Raw genomic sequence first — 26,817 nt, 5'->3', positions numbered from 1 at the left:
GAGTGCAATAAAACGGTGGCATCAGGGGAGCATGCCTTTTCCATTTATGATCATCCTGTCTGGGACACAGTCGGAAAAAAAGACATGGCAGAAGAGTCATTTTCAAAATTCCTCACCGGGGACCCACTATTTTTTTAGATGAGTTTTCCTCTGGACCTGAACTTACTTTATGAGCTATTGTGGTGGATTTATCAACTTGTGCACAGCATTTGGGCCCACAGCTACAAGCCCATGACATCCTCTATTTCTTTGGTATGTAGATTTATGACATGCAAGGGGAAAGTTGGAACCAATGCTGCTGTGACAAAGTTTTGATACTCGTACCATGTCTCTAAAAGACCACATGTGGGTGGTAAAACTGTACAAGGAGGGCAAGTATTTAATATGATTATGGCGAACAACATATAAAAAAAGTGTCTTACTTGGAGTGTAGGGAGGGTAGTTGAGGTTGTTATCAGCACAGCCCTTATTTGATCCTTTCTTGAAATTAGACACCTCATTCATATCCTGCAAGTGCATTAGAGGACATTGTTTGATAAAACACAATTATACGTTTCAAATAATTTTAACTTATTCATAAATTATTTACGACATGCCATAACAGTGATGTGAATCTAGAATTCTTCTATGCTGAAAAAAATTGTGTGTGTGTTGCAGCAAACAGCCCAAGTAATGAGTGAGCCAAATCAAAATTTTCAGATGAGGAATCATTAACAGCATAATATGAATTCCAGCCTGTTTTTGTGACAGCCTGTGTTGCTCTTTATTGGCCTCCAATGTTTAACCCACAGCGAAGTAATTGCCGCCAAAAATTACAAAAATGTTAGCTCACTACCCTTGTGTGTGCGTAATTGGCTGCAGAATAATGTCAGTTTCAGGGTTTTTCGGTGGCTAAAAGCTTATCCGTGAATACACACCTTCATTTTATGTATTTAAAAATTGACTTACAATCCAGAGGGCATCGTGTTTGATCTCCCTGGAGAATTGCTCATACTCATCAATCCACCAGTCGATGCAGCTTTGGCTGGTGTAGTCTGGAAATACAGTCTCTCCTGGCCACACCTGAGACGGAGAGAATGTGAGAAATGTGTTAACAAGCACTTTTTAATAGTTTTGGAGTAAAACTCTGAAAACATTAGTTTGGCATCACTATGTGAGCGTCCCTGCTGACAGTATTAACTTCAGGTTTTGTTTTGGCAAAGCACAATGTTGCTTTCTTTGACAGAATTTTTTTTATACTTTTTATTTCAGTTTGAAAAGCATCTGCAGCATGTCTTTAATTAGGCGAGAAGTGAGCCTACACAATACCGTACATGTCAACAACATGATGGGGCATGATCAGCTAAGACAGCGTAAGCACAGAGAGCTCCACTGAAGCAAAAGCTAGGCCCATGAAAATGTCAGAGAAACCGCTTAGAAATCTGGAAGTGACAAAGAAAAGAGAATAGAAGAGGGATGAAGTACGGGAGGGGGCGGGATTGATGAGAGCGAGAGATGGTAAAGGAGAACGGGGATAGAGAGACAGACGAGTTGAGGAAGAGAACAGAGGAGAGGAGAAATCGATAATGTAATAGAAATCTCTAGACGTGACTGTGTGTTAGAAGTCGTCCTTAATGACATGCATTGAGAAAAATGATTAATCCACAGAGAAAGGCGGAGATTTCGTGTGTGTGCACATTTCTGTGTGTGAACCCTTCAGTAAAGCACAGTAGATTTTAAATCTAAAGGTTGCCATACGATCGCTATTTTTTACCTTTTTACTTCCTCTGGCAATAACTTTACAACCCATTTTGTAGCAAAGACATGAATCATGCTCATGTATACACACACACACACACACACACACACACACAGATTTACAGGCAGATGTTTTTGGCAGGTGGTCAGAACTCCAAGGTCGGAGCTTATTGATAGTCCCTCACAGTTGCCATCTTTCCCTTTTTGAGTCATTTCTTTCTTCTTTTAACATGAGATTTTGTCTTTCTGGCGTCTCTAGCTGTAGACTAATACTGACAGCCCAGTAAACACTTTCAACAAATCTGCTAGCATTTGTAGCTGCATATCTCACTCTATCTTTATGTCTATTTGTCTGATATTATATTCTTCATCTGTCAATTAGGGCTGTAACGATAACCGCATCAACGCAATACCGGCAATACCTTTGTCACCACATTTTTTATTTTTTTTTATATTTAATTTTTCTGCTGGTGAAAGTTACAGGAGTGCATATGTTGTGTGATATGACTTACATTTGCATTTTTAACAGAATAATCATTGTTTAGTTATCATCATTGACTGTCTTCTATCCTTTGTTCAAGAGATTATGGAAAAAACACTTAAGTTGCTCATCACGTCAGCTTTGCACATGCTTTGACAGTCCATTAATAATATGGGTGATTTGTTTTTTTTGTTTTTTTTGTTTTAGGCTTGAGTACTATATATCTACCAGTAACGTTTAATTGAATATGCAATACACCGTAGGGAATGAAAGGACTCCGAAAAAGCCCCACAGTTTAAAGTTTAGCCTGCATGCACGTTTTTGTAGCCTAACATTGTTAAACGAAGCAGCTTATATTAGTACAGAGAGCATCAACCTAGCAGACTGCAGAGTCGCCCTCTCTCTCTGCTCAGCTGCTAGCCTCTGCCCTGCCCTTGGCAAACCTTACTTTACTTTATTGACAATAGAGCTTTCTAAACTCTGTCTATGAAATCGATTTAAAGGAGAAGGGAGAGAGCAGCATGACCATAAATGACAGCAAAACGCTGTAAAGACTCTCACATTGTGCTGAAATGGAAACACTGTGCTGCAACACGTCATAAGCTTTAAGTCGGTGCTCTGTCGGGGGTAACACCCTTCACTTTACCGGCAGTATAAACAACAGATGAAGCCACCGTGTCTTGAGAAGCTTGTTTTATTGTTCACTTTTACTATTGTCTTTCCTATCCCTTTTTCCTCTCGCTTTTCCTCACAGCCGCACTTGTATGCTACTCTCAGTACTCACTGTAATCACGTACATTAAGGCCACAGTGCAGCTGGATACTTTACAAAATAAACCAAATTTTAAAATAAAACACCCAGGTTTAGGGTGATTTTGAACTGCACGTCTGGTATTAACAGCCGGACACGCCGTCCATACCGTCCCAGCCCTACTGTCATTACCTGTGTCTTTTCTTCTAGCTGTCTCTATCTGTCCCTCTGCCTGCCTCTGCTCCAATGTGTCTTCCAGTGTTGGGTATTGTTTTAGTTTTTTTTTTTGTGCTAAAATGTTACTTTTTTTTCCAATCTTGTCTGTCCCTTTTTGTCTCTTGTCTCTCATTGTGGCTGACTTTCTGTGCACCTCCCTGTCACTCCACCACTCAGAAAGAGAGCCAGTCTGTCTCCCTGTACATTCCTCTCTAATCTATTATTTGTGACTGTCTATCTTCCTATACCTGCCTCTTCCTCTTCCCATGATTATGTCTGTCATTCCTACATTTAAACCCACATAGACTCCCTTCTCTCCATGCTGCTTTGTTTACGGTCATTCATTTTTGCCTTTTGGACGCTGAGATGAAAAGTTCAGCTGTGTGAGTGAGGTCCTGCTATGACTTCACCTGCACACTGAAAATATGGGTCTTCAGGAAAATATGTAATACTTATCTTTGCAACCAATTAGCTGTTGGTATATCAGTTTTGATATCAGTTTAGTGCCTTTTAGAGCACTGCTTTTATAAATACATCTTTTAAAACCTGAACTACAACAACGAGGAAGAGCAGGGCTGGCCCGGCAAGGACGGCAACGGAACACGAGGGGCAGCGGACACGGAGCGAGGGCGTGGTTATCGAAGCAAGCAGCCATCCTCAGAAGCAAAACCATGCAGTGTCTGGCTGAGTCAGTTCAACACAGCACACCTCCTCTAGAAGTAGGAAAGCCATACACTCATCCAGGCAAGTTTAATCTCATTCTCTCGTTGAATGCTACACGTAGGTAAATCGAGACGGGGGGAGAATTAATGTTACGAGCTTATGTTAAGTTAGCCTTTAGTAGCTATCTGTCTTTGGTATACGAGCCCAGGTTAGCTTAGCTTTGTAACACTGTCCTAAAAGCAGAATAACTACAAGCATGTCTCTGTATCTCCTTTATCACTGACATAGCCACTGCAGAGGTCGTTTTGCAAAGACCTCACTGTTTTCATAACCAGGACACATATATTCATATGGAAATGAACTAGAATCAATTATAATCCTATACATGCGTGCACAGACATGAAGCACAAACAACCAGGAATAGCTTCTCATTTAGAGAAATGGATACACACAGAGGATCACGTCTTTCCCTCTCTGTCTTACACACACACACACACACACACACACACACACACACATAATCTGTGATGCGTCGATGCAGAACATTTTAAGATTAAACATTAATGTGGAATCAATGCATATGTTTGACCTGTTATAAACAGCATGAAAAAGCGATTAGCCGAGGGACTGCGCCTAATCGTGTGCGTAATCAAAAGCAACACTATAAAAGCATGGGAGCAGCAGACTTTAAACCCCCAGCTCTTTCTGCAGGAGAAAGCTTTTTATACCGGAGGCTTGAACTTCCACTAGGTAATATTATGGTTTGATGGAGACTATTGACTCACATATACACACAGCAAATGCTCATATGTATGCTCATGTTACATATATTGTATAATTCAAAGGCTCAAATACTCCTCAGCAAAATAAAAATGCAGGAAAAATCTCGCCAACTTTATTACTAGGGCTTCACCATATCGTTTTTTTAATCACTGTGATATCAACTTGCGCAACAAACGCATTGCAAAAGACATTAAGGGGTTTTGTGAGCTAGTAGAAAGAGAGTATCAGTCGAAGACTGCACTTAAAAATGTAGCAATCATTCATTTTGTTTTATTGGTGCCTTTTGTGTTAAGTTCAATGAAAGATTGTTATACCTAATTTCCTTTTTAAACTTTAATTTAACAAGCAATTTTCTTGTATTTAAGAAGTATACTGGAAGCAGCAGAAAGGCAGAACTGAGTGCACTTTAATATATGTTTATTTATTGCAAGTAATATCACTTTATTCAAAAATGTTATCACATGTTTTCCCTCCTATCATGCAGCTCTAATTGTTACTCAATTTATGTTGATTCTTTTATGGCTATCCTCAGGCTCATATCCTTGTATTGCATAGGTTATTGGAATTGATCTTAATGCCATGTTCCTGTAAATTATTTTTTTAGTGATGAGTTTTCATTTCACAAAAGCTAGACTTTGACCTTGTAATTGTAAAGCTAAGTGGAACAGAAAGTACCTCTCAAACTTATGCATGGCTCGTATATTTTGCTGTTTGGTTTATACCTTTTCTTTACAGTATATGAATGTATGACCATATATAATGAGTAACAACCCTCTTACACCGGTGTTTGACTCGTGCTTTGCAACATTAAGCTTGGCCCATGTAGGACTTCCTCACAAGCTGATGACCTGAATATCATCACTGTGACGAGCCATTTGCTCCAGATGCAGACATTGCACATATGTGAAATGGAAGCTTGGTGTAAAACAGGCATTACCATCTGGAGCAGGGAAGTCTTTGATTGAAAGAAAAAAAGTATCTAATCAAGGGGCCACTAAGGGTGTTTTCACACATACCTCGTTTGGTCCGGACTTTCGGACTTTTTAGTTTGATCCGAACCAAAATTACAGGTGTGAAACCTCCCTCGGACTGCGGTCCGGATCAAAAGACCAAATTTTGGTCCGATAAAAAGAGGTGGTCTCGGTCCGGACCAAACTGAACCATGGTCCGGTTCGTTTATAGTGTGAAAGCATTTTTTGGATGGTTCAGACTTTTGGACCAAATACAAGAAGCTCTGGCAGGCTCTCCTTGTGTTACAAGACCGGGGAAGCTCCTTTTAAGGTGCTTAGTGAGAGAGAGTGACGGTGAATGCGTTCAGAGAAGACAGCTGTCGGCTATCAGAGCAGAGAATACATCAGCAGTTTATTTGTTAAGTGGTAAATGTACAGCGTAGGTTTCAGTTTGTCTCTGAATAAATGCTCCAGAAAGAAAGTTCCCGTGTCTTGCTTCTCAACATCACAACAAAACAAAAAGGGCCGCGGCAGTAGGGGGAGAGCAGCAGTCAGTAGGGGGAGAGCAGCAGTCAGTAGGGGGAGAGCAGCAGTCCGTAGGGGGAGAGCAGCAGTCAGTTGGAAAAACTCCGACACAGAGAGAGCATATGAGAGGACGAGGAAGCCCTTCAACAAACCAATCAGTTAGAAGTATCTGGAGACGTAGCTCACGTATGTGATGACGGCAGGACGTAGTCGTTGTCACGTATAGATCTTTAGTGCGATTGCAAAACTGCAGTGTGAAACCACAACTTACCGGATCAAATGTATACAATGTAACAAAAACATGAACCTTGGTCTGGACCTTGGTTCGGACTTTCATGTGTGAAAAGTTTCATCTGTATGCATTATCCAGTTCTCTCCTGCACCCAAATGCAGCTCACCTCGCCTAACAGAGGAGTTTTCCCATCTGATTCAGTGACCCAGGCGTTCTTCTCAGTCCCACGGTCATAGGAGCCATATGGGGCATCCCCTACCCTTTACTGGTAGCTATTGCAGGGTCCTGGTGGCAATGAAATACACTTGTGAAAATATGAAAAAACATATGCAACATTCTGGGTCAAACAATCCAATGAATTGTCAGTGTTTTATGAACTCTCTTTTTGTAAGTTGATCATTAGTGGAGTCAATGATTTGAGTTTGCTTTTGTATAGACAGCAAGCTCCTGTAGTTAAATATCTGTCGAGCTTTATACAGCTGGAGTATATCAACTTGACATCACAGCAGCCAACATTTGGCCAGTAATACAAGATTAAGGATACAATACTACCAAACAATAGACAACACTGACATGCAAGTTAAATTGTTGTTTTGTCGTTGCACAGGGATGTTTAAAGGTTATATGTTCTGTTCATTTATGAAATACACAAATTGCTTCACTCACAATACGGTACTTCTTACCAGGATGAGGATGTATTTCTGTCCTTTCTCATGAAGGTAGTCGGCGAACTGAGGAAGCTCCCTGAAATTGACTTTGTCATAAGTGAAATCTTTCTTATCCTCCATGTAGTCAATGTCAGTGTACTGAATGTCCTGCAGAAAAAGAAGAAAATGTATAGTGTATGGCCACCTTATGTACATGCAATAGGCTAAGTATTATTAATATGCAGTTCGGGGAAAAAAGGAAAAATCCAAATTCTTTACAAAAAAGTATTGACTTCAAATAGGTTAGATTTCGTTCAGCTAAAATGCTGGCATGGCTTCCATGTATCAAAGTAATGTTTGCATCTTGCATTGATGTAATGAATTGAAAATGACTCTTAATGCCTCCACTTCTGTGCATAATTTGATAGGGCTGCACAATATGTTTTTTATCGTCATCGCAATATCAACTATATATATCAACTATGCGATATATCGCCAACGACACTTGGAGATTTTTTCGTGTTAGTTGAAAATATCAGTTAAAAACCTCACTTTATATGTAACTGTCATTCTTTTTTTAGTGGTGTGTTTTATATTCCAATCAATGTTCAATTTGTTCAATAAATGTTGGAAATTATTTCCTTTCATTTGTTTTAAATTCAAAAATCAGTTTGTTGTATTTTAGCAGATGATGATGATGATAATGATAATAATAATAATAATAATAATAATAATAATAATAATAATACTGAAGGCATCAGAAATGCAGAACTGAGTACACTTTAATATCTGTTTATTTATCGCAAGTAAAATCGTTATCGGGATATTCAACAGTGTAATTGCATATTTACCTTATATCGGACAGCCCTATAACTTGAACACATCCACTCAAAATTCAGCATCTTTAATATGACTTGAATGCATCCTCCTAACACATTATATTTCCATCTAATGTGAGCCTCACCGGGAAAAAAAAACAACCTGTTTTAACTGCTGTCTTGTCTGACCTACCTTTGCTGGATTTTTGGAGACCTAATGTGAGTGCCAACAACTTGCATGATGTGCTGCTAAACCTTGGGAGGACAATGGGAATGTTAGCACATTCTTTTTTTGAGTGTGTGTGTGTGACGTTATGCTTGCTCTCTGACTGTCTGTTGTCTGCCAAAATCTACTTCATATCGATAGAGCAGATGGTTTGGAAGACTCTGCCAGATCCTTCCTCTAATGGTAATCAGCTCCAGACATATTAGGGAGAATGTGATAATGCCCTCTGTGGTCTATCTAATGGTTATCAAATATGTCCCGGAGTACAGCAGGAGAGGAAGCAGCTGCATCCTAATGTCTTTTGAAATGAACGAGAGATTGGAGATTACCAGAGTGAAATATTGAGATGGGTTAGAAATTTGTTTGCATTTGATCCTTAAATAAGACAGAGTTCAAACCACGTCTTTGGTTAGTGCAGTCTTTGCTGAGTTGTTATACAGTTGAAGTGTTTTATTAAAACGTATGAAGAATAGGATTATGCATTTACCTTAGTAATTAAAGATGGCAAAGTACCTCAAACATCAGTGCTCTGTGTTTCTAGAGATGTTCCGATACCGATACCAGTATCGGTATCGGCTCCGATACTGCCTAAAACGCTGGTATCGGTATCGGGAAGTACTGGAGTTTATGCACCGATCCGATACCACGTAATAAAGCCTTAAAGAAAATCTACGTTAAAGTATAAAGAAAGAAAGTTCTGGGGCATTCATTGTTTGTGTTTTTTTCATGTTTCACAAACAGTTTAACCTAAGCCAGACCGACAACAAAGATAGAAATCATATCACATCCATACAGGGATAGTACTATACAGCTGTTAAAACATAATAAAATATATGACACACTGGTATCGGATCGGTACTCTGTATCGGCCGATACGCAATTTCAGGTATCGGAATCGGTATCGGGAAGCAAAAAAGTGGTATCGGGCCATCTCTATGTGTTTCCAGGGACTTCTTACAGTTACTATTTGCAAGCCCAGACGAAGATAAGCAGTAAGGCTCATTCCCAAGAAAATGTCAACCAGAACTGGTATTTATCAAGTGTCTCAGAAGGGAAGAGGTGTTGGAGTAGTTTTAACATTCAGATCAGGATGAATGAGATAATGAAAGGAACTCAGTTGATTGATCTTTGATCAGCGCTAACATTCAGTGATGCTTGAAAAATAGTTGTCCTGGGATTGAACCTATAGAGCCCAGCAGACTCTCCATTATTTGACAGAAAGCTGGATTACCCCATCTAAGCTAAAGGCCATCCCTATCAGTCTGTCTGTTGAACTCCTGCTTCAACCTTCATATCACGTTTCCACAGATAGTGTAGTGGTTAAGGCTCTTGCCTCTGGAACCACACAGTAGTGCATGAGGTTCAAATTTAACAAGGTGTGCGCGCAAGGTGAAGTATTGATTTTTGATCCCCCTCCCCCACATAAAAAAAGCTATACAGCTGTAAAGAATTTCCCCACTGCATGGACTATGCCTTGTCACAACATGACTTCAGACAGTTGGTATTTAAAATGCATATTTAGTCTTCAGAAAAGGAGAGTCCTGCAACCTCCTTTAACGTACAGTGTCTCTCAACATTTGACATCTAAGGTCAAATTGAAAGACCTGCCTCAGTTTTGTTCCTGATTTGCATTCCTTGCTTTGCCAGGAAAATCAATGGAATGTTTTCATTTCCCAGACTGCTGTTGATTGGCGTAGTTCCTCAGTTAAAGATTGCCTATTTCTCTTCTGTAAGCCTTCCCTTACACCTAGTCTGATATGATTTTATTGTGCATTTATATTGTGATAATAAACACTGTGCAAACACAATATGATTTTATATGCTTGGGATTTACAACATAGAGCAGAGATTTTGATTGTGAAATTGGCAAACATTTGAGGACATTCATGCACCTGGAATCCATGATTTCCATGAACATTTTTTTTACATTTAATAAAATTTCTCGGAAAAATAGGATCACAAAATTAGACTGCGTTGGCAGCAATAGCCTTGATAGCAATTTTAGATAGGCATACTGCATTTAAATAAAGGAAGCATACAGGATCTTACATATGGGATGGCCACGGCGCGGTTCCTCTCCACTGTTTGCTGGACCTCACTCAGGTTTCCGTAGCCCCACCGAGAAATCTGGAAACCCAGGGACCAGTAGGGAGGAATGACAGGCCTGCCAATGAGCTGGACAACATAATTGGACATATTGTTAATACAATAACTTTACCAAGGCAACTCACACACTACTTTTGCAACATATTTAGCCAAAAAACATGCCCATATATTCTTTTTAGACATTTTTATTTAGTATAGCTAAAGATTTTTGAAAGGTGGGGAGAGGGGACGATATGCAGCAAAGCGGGTCGGAGTTGAACCCGGCCACTGCGATAAGTATTGGGCCTTATTATACGGGGCACACGCTCAACCAGGTGAGCGACCAGGCCGACCCTGTAGTCTTGTATACAGTATATGCCTTTTTAAAAGAAGAAATACAAGTAATATTTTTTGCCTCACCACAAGGAACTCCTGCACTACTTGTTCTGGCGTGTCTCCAAAGAGAATGTAGAAGTCAAGGACACCTCCGATCGTCCTGTAGGTCACAGCAGGAGCGGGCTGCAAAGTCACCTCTGAAAAAAAAAATGGAAGGAAATCCTGCAAACTGATTCCTAATACCTTCCTTAACTATAAATTATAACCCTCTAAAAATGTCCTCTCAAACTATTGTTAACCAGCAATACCTTTTATTGTTGTGCGGACTTTAGGTTCAAATGTGAAACGGTCAAGACAATCCATGATAGGCAAAACAAAGCTTTTACATCATGAGACTATAGACATGAGCAAGAAAAACATGTCAACAGGCATTCCCATTGCTATCTTTCATCTCCTTCATAGAATAAAACCGCCATGCAATATTCTCTTTGATTAGTCAGCACAATTTTTTTATTGAGCCAACAGTATATCCATTTATGTTAGGAGGATGAGGCATAACTGATGGCTCATGTGCCCTTGAACCAATTCGCAAATGGCTTTTTTCCTAATGTTCTGGGTGTATGTGTATTATACTGTTAATGTATGTTCTTTAAGTTTTTTTGAGCACACTGCTGCCTTTTCGAAATGTGTGTTTCTGTGTCAGTTTACTTTCCTGAAGAGTGTCATTGTCTGCGTGCTTGCACATGGATGTATTCATGTGTTTCTACTGAATGTTTCAGTATGCGTGCATGCGTGTGTCTTTATCTTTACCCATAGCATTGCTGTTCATGAGAAAGACTCCAAATGACTTTCCACTCTCATCTTCCAGACACAGGAAGAAGGGATAGTGTCCATAGAGGTTATGTGTTTCCTGCAGGGAAGGTAAGAAGACAAAGGGATGAGGGGATACATGGAACAGGTGTGAGGCGCTGGAGGGACGTGGGAGACTTATTGAAGCTGAGCCGGTGACTTCTATGCTTCAGCTTATAAGGCATTTAATTAGAAGCCCTTTGGGAAGTGGGATACACATGTTGGGAGCACATGTAAACATAACACACACACACACACACACACACACACACACACACACACACACACACACACACACAAGGACCTGTCATGTATAAGCATTTGAGCACACAATATGTCAGAGACAACTGTAACCAAAGTGTGTGTGTGTGTGTGTGTGTGTGTGTGTGTGTGTGTGTGTGTGTGTGTCCTTACCCCATTAGGGAAACCATCTCTGGTGAAGATGGGCCAAGTTTTCCAGTTTGTGTCATGGCGATACTGTCTGTGCACATGCTCTCCAAGGCCATATATATTATGGGATGGAAGCTTAGCAGATAGCTGTAGGTACTGGTCTGCAAACACCAGTGGAGCCATTGTAGTGTCAAACCTGAATGTGTGTTTTTTTTTTTTTTTTTTTAAGAACAGGAGACAAAAACAATGGGTCACCACTGGGAAGTGAGAAGAGAGACTGAAATGAGAAAGAGAGCAAAGGAATATGGCAAAAAAGAGAGAGAACAAGTGAGACAGAAAATGTTAGAGACAAAGAAGTAAGAAAGAAAGTGAGATGCAGTGAAAAGAGAGTAGTAATGAGAAGAGGACGTGTTGAGGAGTTGAGTTGTAGAAAGAAAACACCTTGGAAGACAGACCATCCCATCAAGCTCTAATAAGCCCTCTGGGTAGCATTTCTCTTCAAAATAAGACATACTGTACACTGTTAGTTGAAATACTGAGATTGCTCTAGGTGTACACAGCTGCCAAAACAGAGATATACAGAGTAAATATAGTAAGTAAAGGTTGTAAATGCAGTAACTACACATTTTTTATTTAATAGTCATGACAACACAGGAACACCAAATACGACTGAAATAAAGACTAATTACATTTGATTTTAATCATATGATGATGATAGTTGTGTCTTGTCACAGTCGATCAGGGTCAAAAGGATGACCAGGAGAGGCTACATTTGTGTTCAGTGCATGAGTCTTTTCATGAATAGCTTTTATTATGAGAACCAGATGCCCATTCAACAGCCAGAAAGATCAAAGAGCAGAATGATTATTAGTATCATAACTCTGCAGTGTTGTAGTACTAGAGACCAGTCTTGGTCTAAAGGTTTTCTTTCAAGACCACAACTGCAGGGATATCACTCAATATGCCTGTGTATGGTCTGATCTATGTGTTAACATCATTACTGGGATTGGATGTAAAAGTTCCTGCTTCAGATGCAACCAATAACTTGACTCATTTCTAGTTTGAAATGTGTTGCTGTTAATCCCCGTTCCCCGCCCCCCTTAACACATAGTTAAGTGAATGTAGGTGACAGGAGAAGAAGCTCTGGCTGTCTGGGAGATGTCAGCCAAATCCTTGGTAATAACATTTTATTTATTACGTTTTGTTTATTATATTTATCAAAAAAAGTTTATTTGCAAAACATCTAAAAGAAAACACACAGCAGTGTGTAAATTCTGCAATGTAACGCTAACGGACAGGTGGGACCACCTAAGATTTTTATCTGCATAAGGAAGCATAAAGAAAGGTAAGCTAAGTGTAAGAGATGCTAGCGAATGGCAGCAAATCTGCCTCTCTTCCAAAACTGGATGGAATGGAAGCATAGCAGACAGCTGTAGATACTGGTCTGCAAATACAAGTGGAGCCATTTTAGTGTTTAACCTGAATTTGTGTTGTTTTTTTATAAGAACAGGAGACAAAAACAATGGGTCACCACTGCGAAGTGAGAAGACGGACTGAAATGAGAGAGAGAGTGAAGGGATGTGGTAAAAAAAGAGAGAGAACAAGTGAGACAGAAAATGTTAGAGACAAAGAAGTAAGAAAGAAAGTGAGATGGAAAATGGACTACAACACTGTTACTCCACTCCAATATCAATACAATTTTGTATTTGGAGAAAATTATACCATAATAAACATTTAATGAAGACTTGTTTGGAAAAGTAAGTAGATAAACCTGGTTATCACTCTACTTTATGGACTTTTTAGTGGCTATGTAATTATTAAATCTTATCAAATAGTTATAAAAAAATTAACTGGTGCATGTGATATTGTTCTTGATAAGTAGTTAAAAATGTTGCAATAAGTTAAATATGACGCAAGAAGATGAGTTGTATTTTATTGCTCAGAGCTTTTAAAGGTCCCATGGCATGAACATTTCACTTTATGAGGTTTTTTTTAACGTTAGGCTCGTTCGAGATGAACTGCACCTCGCCTGTAAAGCGGACGAGAGCAGGCGGCAGCAGCCGGAGGCGGTGACAAAAGTCCGCTCTCAAGTTGGAAAGTTTCCAGCCGTTTCCAGCAGCCTTCAGGCTGAACAGGAAGTGACAGAAACACTGGTGGTCCGATTCCGATTTAATAAAATGTTATCAGACCCATATATCAGCTTACGTACATAGTCTCCAGTTGTTTTTATTATGACAGATTAGCTGTCAAGATTCTCTACATGTGATCTGTTGCTGATTTTAATTAACAGACTGTAGATGATCTGTAATCTCAACAGATTTAGTCTATCTGACTTCTAAACATAACTATCAGCCACACATGTGTTCTGTACAGAATAAGCTTTTAAATCAGACAAATCGCAGTTAAAATCCCTCCGATTCAAAATTAATAAAAAGTTTATATAAAACGTCATCATATTAAGTCGATTCTGAACCAATCAGCTGTTCGATCAGCTGAGAGGCCGGCGTTTCCCAGCATGCACTGGGTCCACCTGCATCCGCCAGCATGCACTGGGTCCAACTGCGTCCGCCTGGCTCTTGCAGTTGGTGAAAAGCAACTGCGCTACCTGCGTCTCAGAACTGCGGCCGCCTTGGTCTCGTGAGATTATCGTTGCCCACGTGTGCATGACATCAGAGCAAGTCGGGATCAAGTCAGACACAAATTTAACCTGCATGCATTGGGCGCCGATCACCGGTGATCGATTCTGCGCAGATCTGGCTCATCTCGAACGAGCCTACTAATATGAGTTCCCCCAGCCTGCCTATGGTCCCCCAGTGGCTAGAAATGGCGATAGGTGTAAACCGAGCCCTGGGTATCCTGCTCTGCCTTTGAGAAAATGAAAGCTCAAATGGGCCGATATGGAAACTTTTCCACTTTCTTTGCTTTGCCCGCCCAGAGAATTTGGCCCACCCATGAGAGAGAGACATCATGGCTTTCAAACGAGCAAATCGGCAGTTGGTCAAGGCCACACCCCCACCCCCCACCTCCCGGTTTCCAGTATTTAGCCATTTTCCAGTTTGAAGCTTTATATTAGTGATTTTGTCCCAGACTTGTTGCTGCACCAGTGCATTCTCTAAAACCACTAAAATATTGCTTCACCTGACTTGTTATCAGGGTTAATGCTAATCCATAACCTTTCTAACTAATCCAGGTTGTCCATGTAGGTTACAACCTAATTCCATATTACAAATTACATGTGAGAAAAAAATCTATCTGTGAGCAATACATGAGTTAATTTAAAAAGTTTTTTACCTAACATTTACATCCACCATGTTACTGCTTAATTTGATGCCAACTCGCAAAGTCATGTAAAAAAAGTTTCGCAGAATTTCTGAGTTGTTAACTTGAGGAGCGTTCATGTAAATTTTCCCAGTCGGGACCAATTTTTTTTCGATTATTCTGACTAGGGCTGAAAGTTTTTTGAAAATAATCTAATTGCGATTTTTTTTCAAAAATATTGCGATTCGATGCTGGTGTTGCCGTGGGATTAACTGTACTAATAAAACCGTAGAAACAACGTGGCCCCGCTGCCGTGAAAGCTCCCCGAACGTCATTTATCAGTCTGGTTGTTACCCCTCTCCGCAGCAGTCTCCTCCACTCCATATTTTTATAACGGAGCTAACCGGAGCTAACCGCTAATCAGAGCTAATCGTTGCTAACTGAGCCTTCAGTTCTGCGTGCCTGTATTCATTATCTGCATGTTTGGACTGGAGCCCGAATAAAACCCTTTAGCTTAGTTTTAAACTACAACTCAGAGTTGTTTGAATTATAGAAATCTGCTCAAGGTACGTCGTAGCGTTAGCGTGCTAAGTTGATTCTTTCTCTGTAGAGTGATGACTGATTTGCTCTCGTGAGTCACGTGACCAGCAGCCTTTGCGACTAGGAAATCACGTTTTAACATATCGCGATATTATCGCGAATGTAATTAATTGTTCAGCCCTAATTCTGACCCCACATGAATGCAGATTTAATATGGGTTTTTGTATTTTTGGGACTGACGGAGACAAATGCACTGACATCAAAAGTAAAGTAAATTCCTAGGCAGTGCAGTATGGGACAAGTACAGTGCAGAGAAGAAAATGTCACCTTTTGGAATCACTGAAGTATAATCTTAAGAAAAACTGAATCTTTTGAAACCCCAAAGTCTGAACTATGACCAGTGAATAAACCAAGTCAAGGCAATTTAATTTATATAGCCCATTATCAGACATGTGCCTCCATTGTGATAATGGTGATTCACATGTGGCTCTCTAACAACAGGGTTATGAATGGAAAACAGCAATTGCAAATTGATTACTAAATAGCTGCTAATCTTCAGAGCAAACTCACTCCCTCTGGTTGAAGGTCATGTACAGTGTTGGGAAAGACAACGCTGCTCAATACACCAGTAAGTGATGCAAACCAAAGATTGGCATGGTTATGGTATTTATCCCTGTGCATCACATCCTAGTAGTAATACAAACATGGGTTTTGTGCCTTCACAAACCCTATTTTTCACAAAGTGCCATATTCTATATACCATCAACGATAATAATAGTTTAATGCCTTTGGTGAAGCCATACAGTAGTATATATCCGACATATACAGTGTATATAGTATATTATAACATAGTAAAATTACAGTACTTGCCTGGATGCACATTATTTTGTTGAATATAAACGGTATATACAGTATACTCTGCTCTCTTTTCTAGTTCTTTCACTGTCCACATGGCAAACAATGTGATATTGTAGTTCTTATGAGCCACCATGTCCAACACAATTGCACAAAGAACACACACACACATTGTAAGCACTCACAGGACTTTGTTGTTCTCCTTCCTGCGCACAGTAAGGCCAAAGGGTTTGTGTGTCATCTCCAGTGTGTTGCTGATGGGGCTGGAGGGGTCACTGTTGAGGCTGCTGATGTGCTCATGGGGGACTTCAAACCTCTTCCTGTGGGCATCATAGATCTGAGTAGAGAAACAACAAGTGTAAGTGTGGCCTCATATCTCCCAGTCATGTTCTTACTTTGTTGTGTATATTGCTATTTTTGTCCTCTTTTGTTCTGTACATTTGTGTTAACATGCTTTGATACAAAAATTTAGAAATTTATTAAACTGGAGTAGATTTATCTCACAATTCCCTCTGTTGCTGTGTGTGTGTGTGTGTGTGTGTGTGTGTGCGTGCATATGTGAGTGTGCGCGCATATGTGAGTGTGCGCACATATGTGAGTGTGAATTTGTGTGCAGGCGAAAAAGATGTTTAACAGAGATGGGGTCTGTCAGTGTCTACCTTAAATCGAAGTCGATTGTTGGACTGCATTTCTGCGTGAAATGACAGCTCTTGTATATCAGCCCCAAATAAAGAAGGAGATGTCATTCTCTTCAGTTTGGCTGTTATTACTGCAAAATCAAACACATGGTAAAAGAGGGTAAAGGTTATAATACAGTTTAAACATTTTCATTTTTACAAATGTATACTTAAAGATGAAATGACATAAAAATAGCACTCAGTGGGTTAGCTTAGCAGAAAGACTGGAAATGGGAATACGGCTAGTATGACTCTGTCCAAAGGTAACACAATTGATCACCTTATAAAGCTCAATAACATGTTTATAACTTGTTTGTTTAACCCATACAAAAACCTAAGTGTAAAAAAAAATGATGTGTGCTGCTAGTTGCTTGACAACTTCAACTATTCCTTATGTATGTATAAATATGAATTACATCTCTGGCCAAATATTCTGCATTAATATTCAAGAGGCCTTTAACATTAAGGGTCTATTTAATGATCACTTATGATCATTTAATCATAACATGACAAATACAGTATATATTCCCTACAGTGATGAGTGAACTGCAACAATAAGCATAATACCATTTAAAGTTCAGGTGAACTTGGATGGGAATCTCTTCAAAGGCAGATGTATTCCCAGGTTATCCATTTACCAGTATGATCAAAGGGTGCAGTATGCTTACATTTCACTGTTGCCTTTGAGTTAAATGTGGGTAATTTGCATAGGAGCCTTGAGTGATGTCCTGGCAGAATTCATGTAAAAATATTTGAAGACAGCTAAACTTATATAAGGATTGCTTTATTTTTTTTTGCAATGGTTGAAGTCCCTGTTGAGTAACATTAAGATAAATGTTATGGTTAATGGTTTTTGGATAATGTTCCTCTCAGTCTAAGCATTTGCCATATTTCAGTTTAACCACCTTTTGTTGCACAAAACAAATATTGTTAACAAATAGTTTTTTCTATTAAGAACATGTTCTTATGCTATTCAAACGATGTGACTGGAAATGTTGTTCAGACTTGATATAAAATGTCCAATGTTTCTTCTTGCTTTTACACAATAAAGGAGTTCGCATAAGGCAGTGAAATCAAGCAGAAAATAGAAAAACCTGCATGCTGCAAAGTCAATCATGTTTTCTAATATGCCATCCATGTCATATTTCACAGAAAAGCATGCCTGAGGCAAAGTCAATGAAAAAGGAAAAACGATGTGATGAAGACAGACGGACAGATTGAAGGAATTAAAAAAAACAAAAAAAACATAATACACTGCCAAATATTTCCATTGCTCGGAGACCCCATGAGTGGGAGAGCAGGATAGATAGAAAAGGGAAAAAGGGACTTACTGTAAGCATTCGGATTCTCCACTGATTCCACTGTGTATCCATGGTTGGTTGAGAAGAAACACCAGGGAACATTTCTCTCGTCCAGTGGGCTCCAGCAACATCCACGCTGCTCACATCGCAGCTGTTTGAGTAGTTGATGTGGGTTATCATTTTCATCATTCACATTGCCAATTTTGTCATTGCTGCTACTATAAACAATGTTGTTATCATTATCGTCATCATTGCCGTTCTAAAAATCATTACAACCAGGGTACCCAAAATCATCTTCAACAACACTATCTTAATTGTGACAATGGTAAGAATTGAGTTGTAAGAAAATAAGTCATTATTGAATCCTCAGCTCCTTCTCAACGCCCATTACAATCAAAACTTACATTACAAATACATTAAAACTTTCTCTATAAACATTACTTTGCTGTCTTGGAAATGATAGTGACTTGTACCTTTGAGGCTCCAGCATCAGGGAAACAGTCTACTCTTTCAGCCAAAGAAATGCTGGGACACTGAGGAACGAATACTTCAGTAGTTTCTGCCAAAAAATGAAATGTTTACTTAGAATAAAAAATAAATCTAAGTGAAAACCCAGTAATCTTACATAATAAACTACCTAATAGACTGCACACTTATTTATGATTCATACCCATGTAAGCAATGAACCTTAACCAATTGAGAGACACAACTGAACCATTAAGCTTAACCATTCAGCAAAGCCCTCTACTGATTTTAGTAGTTATGACGGAAGCAAAGATGGAAGTGAGATGATGTTATTATAGAACAACATCCTTCCTTTGCAGGGTGGATGGATGGGTCAAGAAAATGTTCATTGACACAGGAGTAGGGGTGGGCGATATATATCGTCTACGATAATATCGTCATTGTTGTGTTAACGATGTGCAAATTGACATTATCGAGTATTTAAATTACCTATATAAAAATATATAAAAAACACTTCAAAACACGCATTTGAACGCTACACCTTCACTAATGTCAACAAAGATGGCGGCGTGCGGTTGTGCAGCGGCTACTAGCTCTCCTGTCGGTGTATATTTAAACAAGTGCAGCCACACTGAACTAATCAGTATAGGACTACAATATAACACAGCCGTGATGAGAGCCTTCCAGGCGGCTCATAACATCCCAGAGGACATAGCCAGACCGGAGGCTCCGTGGATTGTTGTCGGCAGCTAGCACGCCGAGCTAGCTACTGGCAGGATCGAGACAAGAACTCCGGCAAGACCAGAGGCAGAGGACTGCAATTTTGTGCATAATGAATGGAGTACCGACCGCAGAATCTTTTTAGAGAAAATAAATAAGAACTGTTTTCATTCAACATTGTGCCCATTATTATCATCAGTGATTAAGTAACTCTGCCAAAAATATCTATTTTTTGTCCTTATTGCCCACACCTACACAGGAGACTGCCATTCGTTTTCCATTTCCATTGTTACCTGACCACAACCAGTTGGATATCATTTTAACCATGATGATGAAGGTTCCCTAACCTACTGTTGGAAGAGACCATAACTAATCATAAAATGTATTTTGTTAGTCAACATTTGTTACAGTTTTGGAAAGCACTGACAAATGATGTTGTCGTGTTCACCTACCATCTTTGATGATTCCAGGTTCTCCGGTGACAAACAGAACTATGAGAGTGAGGGCTGCCACGGACATCAATGTGAACATGACAATTAGGGTCACCTCCAAACCTGAGAACCGCCTTCTCCCCATCTAATACACACACAAACGCACACCTACACAATGATTACAGTACAGAGGCCAATATCATAAACACCCAAAATGACATCAAGTTAACTGAAGGCAAGGTCTCAAAGGTCTCATAAAACTTCCCTGCTTAATGAGGCCCATTGGCAGGACACACACACACACACACACACACACACACCATAACTATAGTACACATGCATATACTAACCTTGGACTCAGCAGAAGCTTTCTGGAGTTGGAGAAAAAACACAAAACTGAAAAAATCTGACAGTAAATGTTACACGGCTAAACTAATCTGGGGTCGTAGAACAATTAAACACAGCTTATAAAGCCTAACTTGTAACATTAATTATATTCTCTCCTTTCGCTGCATGTTGCATTTAACGTAAGAGTGACACTAAAACTGGCCTCGATAAATGCATATCTTTCCTACTTCTAGAGGGGTTTGTGCTGTGTTAAACTGACTCTCCCAGCCTCTGTTTCAGTTTACGTTGTGGAGCCGGGCCTGCTAGCTTTTGGTGTCTTTTTCGTCAAGACGGACATCACCCTCTAATGTGCCGCCATCAGGTCTGCACTAGCCCACTCTTCGGAGTTGTCATTTAGGTTTTAAAAGGTGTATTTACAAAAGTTGTATTGTGGGAAAACAAAATTTCTCTTCAAACAGTCTTTCAGTTTTTCCCCTGCGTATCTGGCCTGTAGCGTCCGTCCACTTGAGGCTCTCCGCCTCTGCTTCCCGAATCAATGACTCGATTAATCTAATAACCCCGACCTGCCGGTAAGGCCGGTTTAATCAGCGTCACACAAACACGCCTATCAGCAGTGATTGTAGAGTGCATGTCGCAGAATAGCGAGGACACGCGCTTCACACTGCGAGCAGGCACGTGCGCCACTCGGCGGAAAAGGGAGAAAGGAAAAAAAGAGTCTGCTGCTGTCCGGAGCGACAGAGGAAAAATATTTTAGTCGGAACTGAAATTTGCGTTCTAATCCGGTCCGAATACTACAGTTTGCGTAGGTGCCAGTTCCATAGTGGAACAGGGTTTCCGTACCCAAACCTAGACGAGAAAGAGAACAAGAATTACAAGAAACGGGGAGTCTACTAAACTGCTAGCCAGGCCAAGCCTAGTCTTTGCAAGGGCAATCCATCATATCACTAACCGAATTAGGCTTCACTCCAACGTACTCTTGGAGACAAAAACAAGGTGAATGTCTGTATGTGTGTGGGTATGTGTCTATTTGGGTGAACGAGAGGCTTATAGCCATCCTGTTTAATGTGCTGTGAAGAGCAGGCGAGGGCAAAGAGAGAGACTGAGAGTCAAACGTGTGCATGCCCCCCTGCACATACAGACATACAGAAGCACCACAAATCATTTGCAACCATGCAGTGCAACACCGAGACACACAAACAAATTCATACAGTACAAACCTTTTTAGCTTCTCTCTTCTTCCATTTAGCTTACACTAAGTGCCTAAAAATAGCTTTCACCCATAACCGCATATCATTTTACTTCTCCTGACTCACAGACATTCTGATACCTGCAGATGTACACACATTTAAAAATAAACGGGCACTTTATATCTGCACTGTTGAGGTTCCCATGAGTGAAGGCAGTTTAGAATATTATCTGATATTTCATTTGAACTTTTACTTAATACCGTGCAGTGTAAATATAAAGTCAGTCAACACATCAGTATTCAAAGCCCTCCATAGACATTTGTTTCTCAGGGCTGTAATTTAGGGTGGATTATTTACTCTACTGGTAAAGAGCTACACATAACCAGCTACACATAACCAACATTATTAACAAACTTGGTCACAGTCTGTCCACAGTAATGTGGATTCAACTGCAAACATCTGCAAGCCACATAAAGTTTAAGTGTGTATCTGTAACAAGAATGATTTTTTTTTAACTAGTTTTTATTTATTAATCATACATTGATGCTGTAGTTATTAAAAATAAACCCCACTACCATCACAGTAGTAATCTATCATCCAACATCATATTAAATAAGTAAATCATTTTGTATCATCAACAAATGCTGTAGTGAAATATAAAACAAAGATTAGTTTTTGAGTTGAACAGGTAGACAGCCTGCAGCTGCAGTCTTACCTCGTCTCTCTCTGCTGTTCGGGGCAAAGTGCTTTGGAGTTCAAGTGAGATGGCACCTTATCATCAACAGGATGTATTGTGGTCATAGGGGTTCACCACTCCTTTTTGTGTGTCTGTGTGTGTGTGCATGTGTGTGTGTGTGTGTGTGTGTGTGTGTGTGTGTGTGTGTGTGTTACAGTCCAAGCATGTAGACCCCCAAAGCCATAAAATGTTAGATAACCATCTACAGTGTGAGAAAACAACTGCAGCCTAAAATCCTTATATCAGCTTGTTACAATCAATCCCGCTATCATGTTTGATTTCCACAGAGCTTATGACAGTTTGTGTGCGTGAATAGTTGTAATTTACCCAAAGATATTTGTGTGTTTTTGTTGTTTTATGTAAGCTGTGACTAAGCACAAGTAATCATTACCCCACTGTTACCACATCACCACTCATTTACACACACATGCGCACACACTCACACACATTTAACATTATTTAGTTGTTTGGTTGCAGCAGAAATAAGCAACTCATTAGACTAGATCTAAATAAATATTTTCTATTGGCAATGAATCCACTGTAATCAAAGCTGAAAGGTTATTTTTGTATTTTTAAATAACCGGATGATATAATAGATGAAACTGGAGTCCCTGTATCTGTATAGTTGTATGTGGCAGACAGTAGTTGTGGTAACTTTACATGTTACTCCCTCCAGTTAACAGACACGGACACAAGGCGTTCTTGTACACGGGCATTTATTAGTTGAATTACGTCATCGTCAATGCCATCAAACATGCCGTGAGAACTAAATAAAAACATAGAAATCACATAAGTTACAGAAATAACAATATTCTCAGAGAGACTAGCACATGAATAATAAACAACACAACGTTAGATTGACTGTTAATAAAACGCCACACAGTTATGCTTTTACATTCATAATTACACATTAAAAGAACTATGCATACCTCATTGGCCGCGTTAACTCCAGGGGAGTGAAAACACAGGTTACAAGGCAACTTCTCTCTCGTGTCTCTCGTAGAACTTACAAATACAATGACATTACCAATTAACTTAACGAGCCGCAGTTGGATCGGCATGTGCTGCATGCTCCGATGCTGGTGTACCGTCAATAAAAATAAACGTCTGAACCAACCGAACCTCAGAACAATAGTTCCGCTATATAAGCCTACATAAAAACAGGTCAGCTTGTACACATATTTCAAAATAAAAGAAATGCAGAGAAATAAAAATATTGATTTATTTATTAATCAAATTAAAACTATTCCTTTTATGAGACTTAAATTGTGCAACTGTCTCTGCTGGCAGCTACATTACATGTACATGTGTGATCAGCTAGATTTTACCTGCAGATCACCTACTCTTATGCTTCTTATGCATCTCTAACCACCTCAGTGGTTCTAGCCAGATGTTGAAAAGGTGTGAATGTATTTGTATCTGCAAGACACTACACAATATTTACTCCTGCCATAATGTCAGTAAGTCGTCTCTGAAAAAGGTGTTAACCTGTTTTCTTAATACATCCATGGTCTGTCTCCTCTGTCCCTGTGATAACAGCAGCTAAAGTAACACTAAGGGGCCTATGTAGCTAAATGAAAATCTAAATCTCACCAGGATTTCATCTGGATACAAGACACTTGAAATGACAATTTTAAAATGGCATAATGATGACTTGATGCATGATGACCGTACAGTGCAATGAGCCATTGAATGGGGCATGGAAACTCATTTGCATGCCACTATTCACATGCACTTATAATCACACTAAGGTATGTAGGCCCACAGTATTCATTTGTGTAAAATATCAGTAATGAAAGCGACCTTAATAAAACTTTTTGTCTGACTGTAAAAGTTGGGTAACATTTTATTTGAAGTGGCGTGCATAAGACTGACATGACACTGTCATAGCCATGACGTGACACCGGTCATTAACATGAATGAGTCCTATTGAATGTTTGACTGCTGTGATTAAGTGTCATTCTGTAAATTGGGACTCTTTCAATCAAAGATAGCATTGAAAGATTTAAGATGTTTGTGTTATGACAACTTGACATGAAAGGGTAATTTTGGTTTATTTCCCCATGCATTTGTGTCTAAGAGACTGATGTGAACATAAATCTTTGAAATTGATGCAGTATTGAGCTGCAATATAACCTGATTGTGCAATTGTATACCCTTGATTTTTGTCCATGAAAAGTGATTGTTTTTGCCACTGACGGGCTCAGATTGTTATTGAAAGTGAAACCATATTATTGATCTCACGAGGTGACTTGTCCAAAGACAGCGGTGTGGAGTGTGGAACGTGAGTCAGGTAAAAGGTGTCCCGGTAGTTTGTTGTTTTGGAGTACAGAAATTATAGGCTTGTGTTACGTAAAAGATTTTCAGTGCTGTGGCTCAATATTTAGGTAAATTATTTAAACAATGGATGAGGTCATTATAATTCAATGACCCCTGTATTCTTTGAGCTAACTCCATTCTAACTTAGTCCATCCAGCAGTTAGAGATGACACCGGCCATAGAGATGTAGAGTGATGAGGCGTTAATGGCCCATCAGTGCTTACAAAAGGATACTGACTATTGGGCGTCGGACATGGCGGCTATAGTATCCCTAGCCTAGTGGATGTAACGTTAACAAATATAGTGTAAATAATTGTCTCATTACAAAGGTCGGTTTGTAATCGCAGAATCAGACTCACTATATCTGTAACTGTTGCTCATTTTTACACCGTCTTTGTCTTGTAAAAATGCTTCCCATGCTTTGTGGGGTGAAAACCGATGACTGCACCGTCTGCTGTGACAAAAACACAATGCCACAATCATCATCATGAAGGAGGTCAGCAGCAATTATGAACAACACTCATCTCCTCTCTGGTCGTCACACATGTGGGAGTTGTTGAGAGACCAAAGCAGGCAGTTGGCTTTCTGCCTTGAAGCAAATAATTCCACTCTTTACTTTCTCAAACAGAGATTAAATATGTGGAGTGTCTATTTGCACCCCCGGTACGAATAGCCTCGGCCACACAGCTGAGCTACAGTATTCACACCCTGAGACGTAACAACAAAAACACGTTGCTCGCGTGCACCGAAATCATGGCGGACGTTCATCTTCCATGACAGCAGAAACTGGCATATTAGGAAAGTTTTGTCTCTAAAGTTTATAACAATTGAATTTCTAGCGGAAAATGGATACTACAGTTGCGCTTTCTGTCTTCAGTGAAAGCATACAACCGTTAGTTTGTTAGTTAGTACCTATTTTTTTTATACAGTATGGTTACCTAGCAACCGAGGCTTGAAGACACCAAGTGGTAAACAGTTGTACAATGTTCTGAAAGAACTGCTAGGTGAGTGGTTAGAACACTGAGCTTAGGTCTGGGAGTCTGGAGTTTGATTCTCCTACGAGGTAATCTTGTTTTTTTTCATTTTGGATTGGATAATTTGCATGCAATTGCGCAAGTCAGGGCCCGCGAACGCAAATTTTTTTTGCAGGGTGGTAGGGGGAAGACTCATGACTATGCCTGCTCTGGTTGGGTTGGTTAGGTTTAGGCAAGAGGAGTGGGATTGGTTAGGGTTAGGGTAAGAATGTCAGGGCGATAATATTCCAAAAAGGTGTAATACATGAGTAGTATGGATAACTGTGTGTAAATATATGCCAAGGTACTGTAAATGCACAGGGGTGCAAATAGCATACATTGATATTTGTACCAGACGGGGTATTAATAGAACACATTGCTGTGTGCACTGGCGGGGTACGAATAGAATTCATTTATAATTGCAGCGGGGTACGAATAGCATTCATTTCTAATTGCACCAGGGTACGAATAGCATACACTGCTAATTGTACCAGGGGTGCAAATAGCCTCACCCTTAAATATGCAACCTGAGTTTGTTCGACAGGGGTCTCTTTCTGAACATAATGTCACAAATGTGAAGTTTCCTGGGTCTTTTATTCAACGTGCCCATAAAAAGCAAATATTCTGTGTGGTCCAGCACTACAGACTCTGAGCAGCCTTCAAAGGCAGAGCTGAACAAATGTTACACTGTCTGTTGATTTAGTTTGTCAGGCTAAAAAGGACTGCATAGCATGTGGTTTAAATTGTGTACAGTTTCTATGTCCAGACATCCATCCATTCCAATACATTCTCTAGTTTGATGATGGCGTCAGTCCATGTCACCTCAATAAACCGAATGGAGAGGGTCAACTGAATGAGCTATTCCCTATCTAGAGACACAATCATCTTCTCTTCCAACACAGATATTGATTGCCATGAACTGTACAATCAAAGAAGCCAAGATGAGCTCTGATTGAGTTTTTGTGAGTGGGTCCATGTAGGTGAGACAGTGGTAGACAATGGACTTTCATAACTGTGACCATTTGGCTAAGATGCAGATGCAATTATGACTTAGGAATGTCTTGTGTGTGTGCGCGCGTGCATGGAGATGTAGGCGTTCAAGTCTGTTTCTGATCATTCTGCTCTCCTTTTCTCTCCTTACAAATCCAATTCCACTCTGCCACTGCCAATTTCAGGTGCTCTTTCTCTAGAATGCAGCGCCGGCCCATTTCAATGAAACAAACTGAAATTGGCAATTCACTCCCCTGTATCGATCCAGTCACTTTAAGACTAGGCACTC

At 39.8% G+C, this 26,817-nt stretch overlaps 1 protein-coding gene across 1 annotated transcript in view; it reads right to left on the bottom strand.

Moving 5' to 3' along the window:
- The window catches only part of si (sucrase-isomaltase), an 81,417-nt gene extending 58,134 nt beyond the window's left edge, over positions 1 to 23,283 (bottom strand). Inside the window, 16 exon segments of the mRNA XM_028572823.1 lie at positions 423 to 507; positions 949 to 1,062; positions 6,504 to 6,593; positions 6,596 to 6,622; positions 7,021 to 7,152; positions 10,078 to 10,203; positions 10,534 to 10,646; positions 11,260 to 11,359; positions 11,713 to 11,884; positions 16,527 to 16,678; positions 17,001 to 17,110; positions 18,350 to 18,470; positions 18,793 to 18,878; positions 19,957 to 20,080; positions 20,286 to 20,306; positions 23,136 to 23,283. Coding sequence (XP_028428624.1) covers positions 423 to 507; positions 949 to 1,062; positions 6,504 to 6,593; positions 6,596 to 6,622; positions 7,021 to 7,152; positions 10,078 to 10,203; positions 10,534 to 10,646; positions 11,260 to 11,359; positions 11,713 to 11,884; positions 16,527 to 16,678; positions 17,001 to 17,110; positions 18,350 to 18,470; positions 18,793 to 18,878; positions 19,957 to 20,080; positions 20,286 to 20,306; positions 23,136 to 23,276 — 1,714 coding nt within the window. The 5' untranslated portion in view covers positions 23,277 to 23,283.
- Positions 23,284 to 26,817: the final 3,534 nt, after the last annotated feature.

This window comes from Perca flavescens, chromosome 3, assembly GCF_004354835.1.
Source record: "Perca flavescens isolate YP-PL-M2 chromosome 3, PFLA_1.0, whole genome shotgun sequence".
Classification (NCBI taxonomy): domain Eukaryota; kingdom Metazoa; phylum Chordata; class Actinopteri; order Perciformes; family Percidae; genus Perca; species Perca flavescens.
The sequence above is the reverse complement of the archived record's forward strand: the minus strand, read 5'-3'. Positions and strand labels throughout refer to the sequence as shown.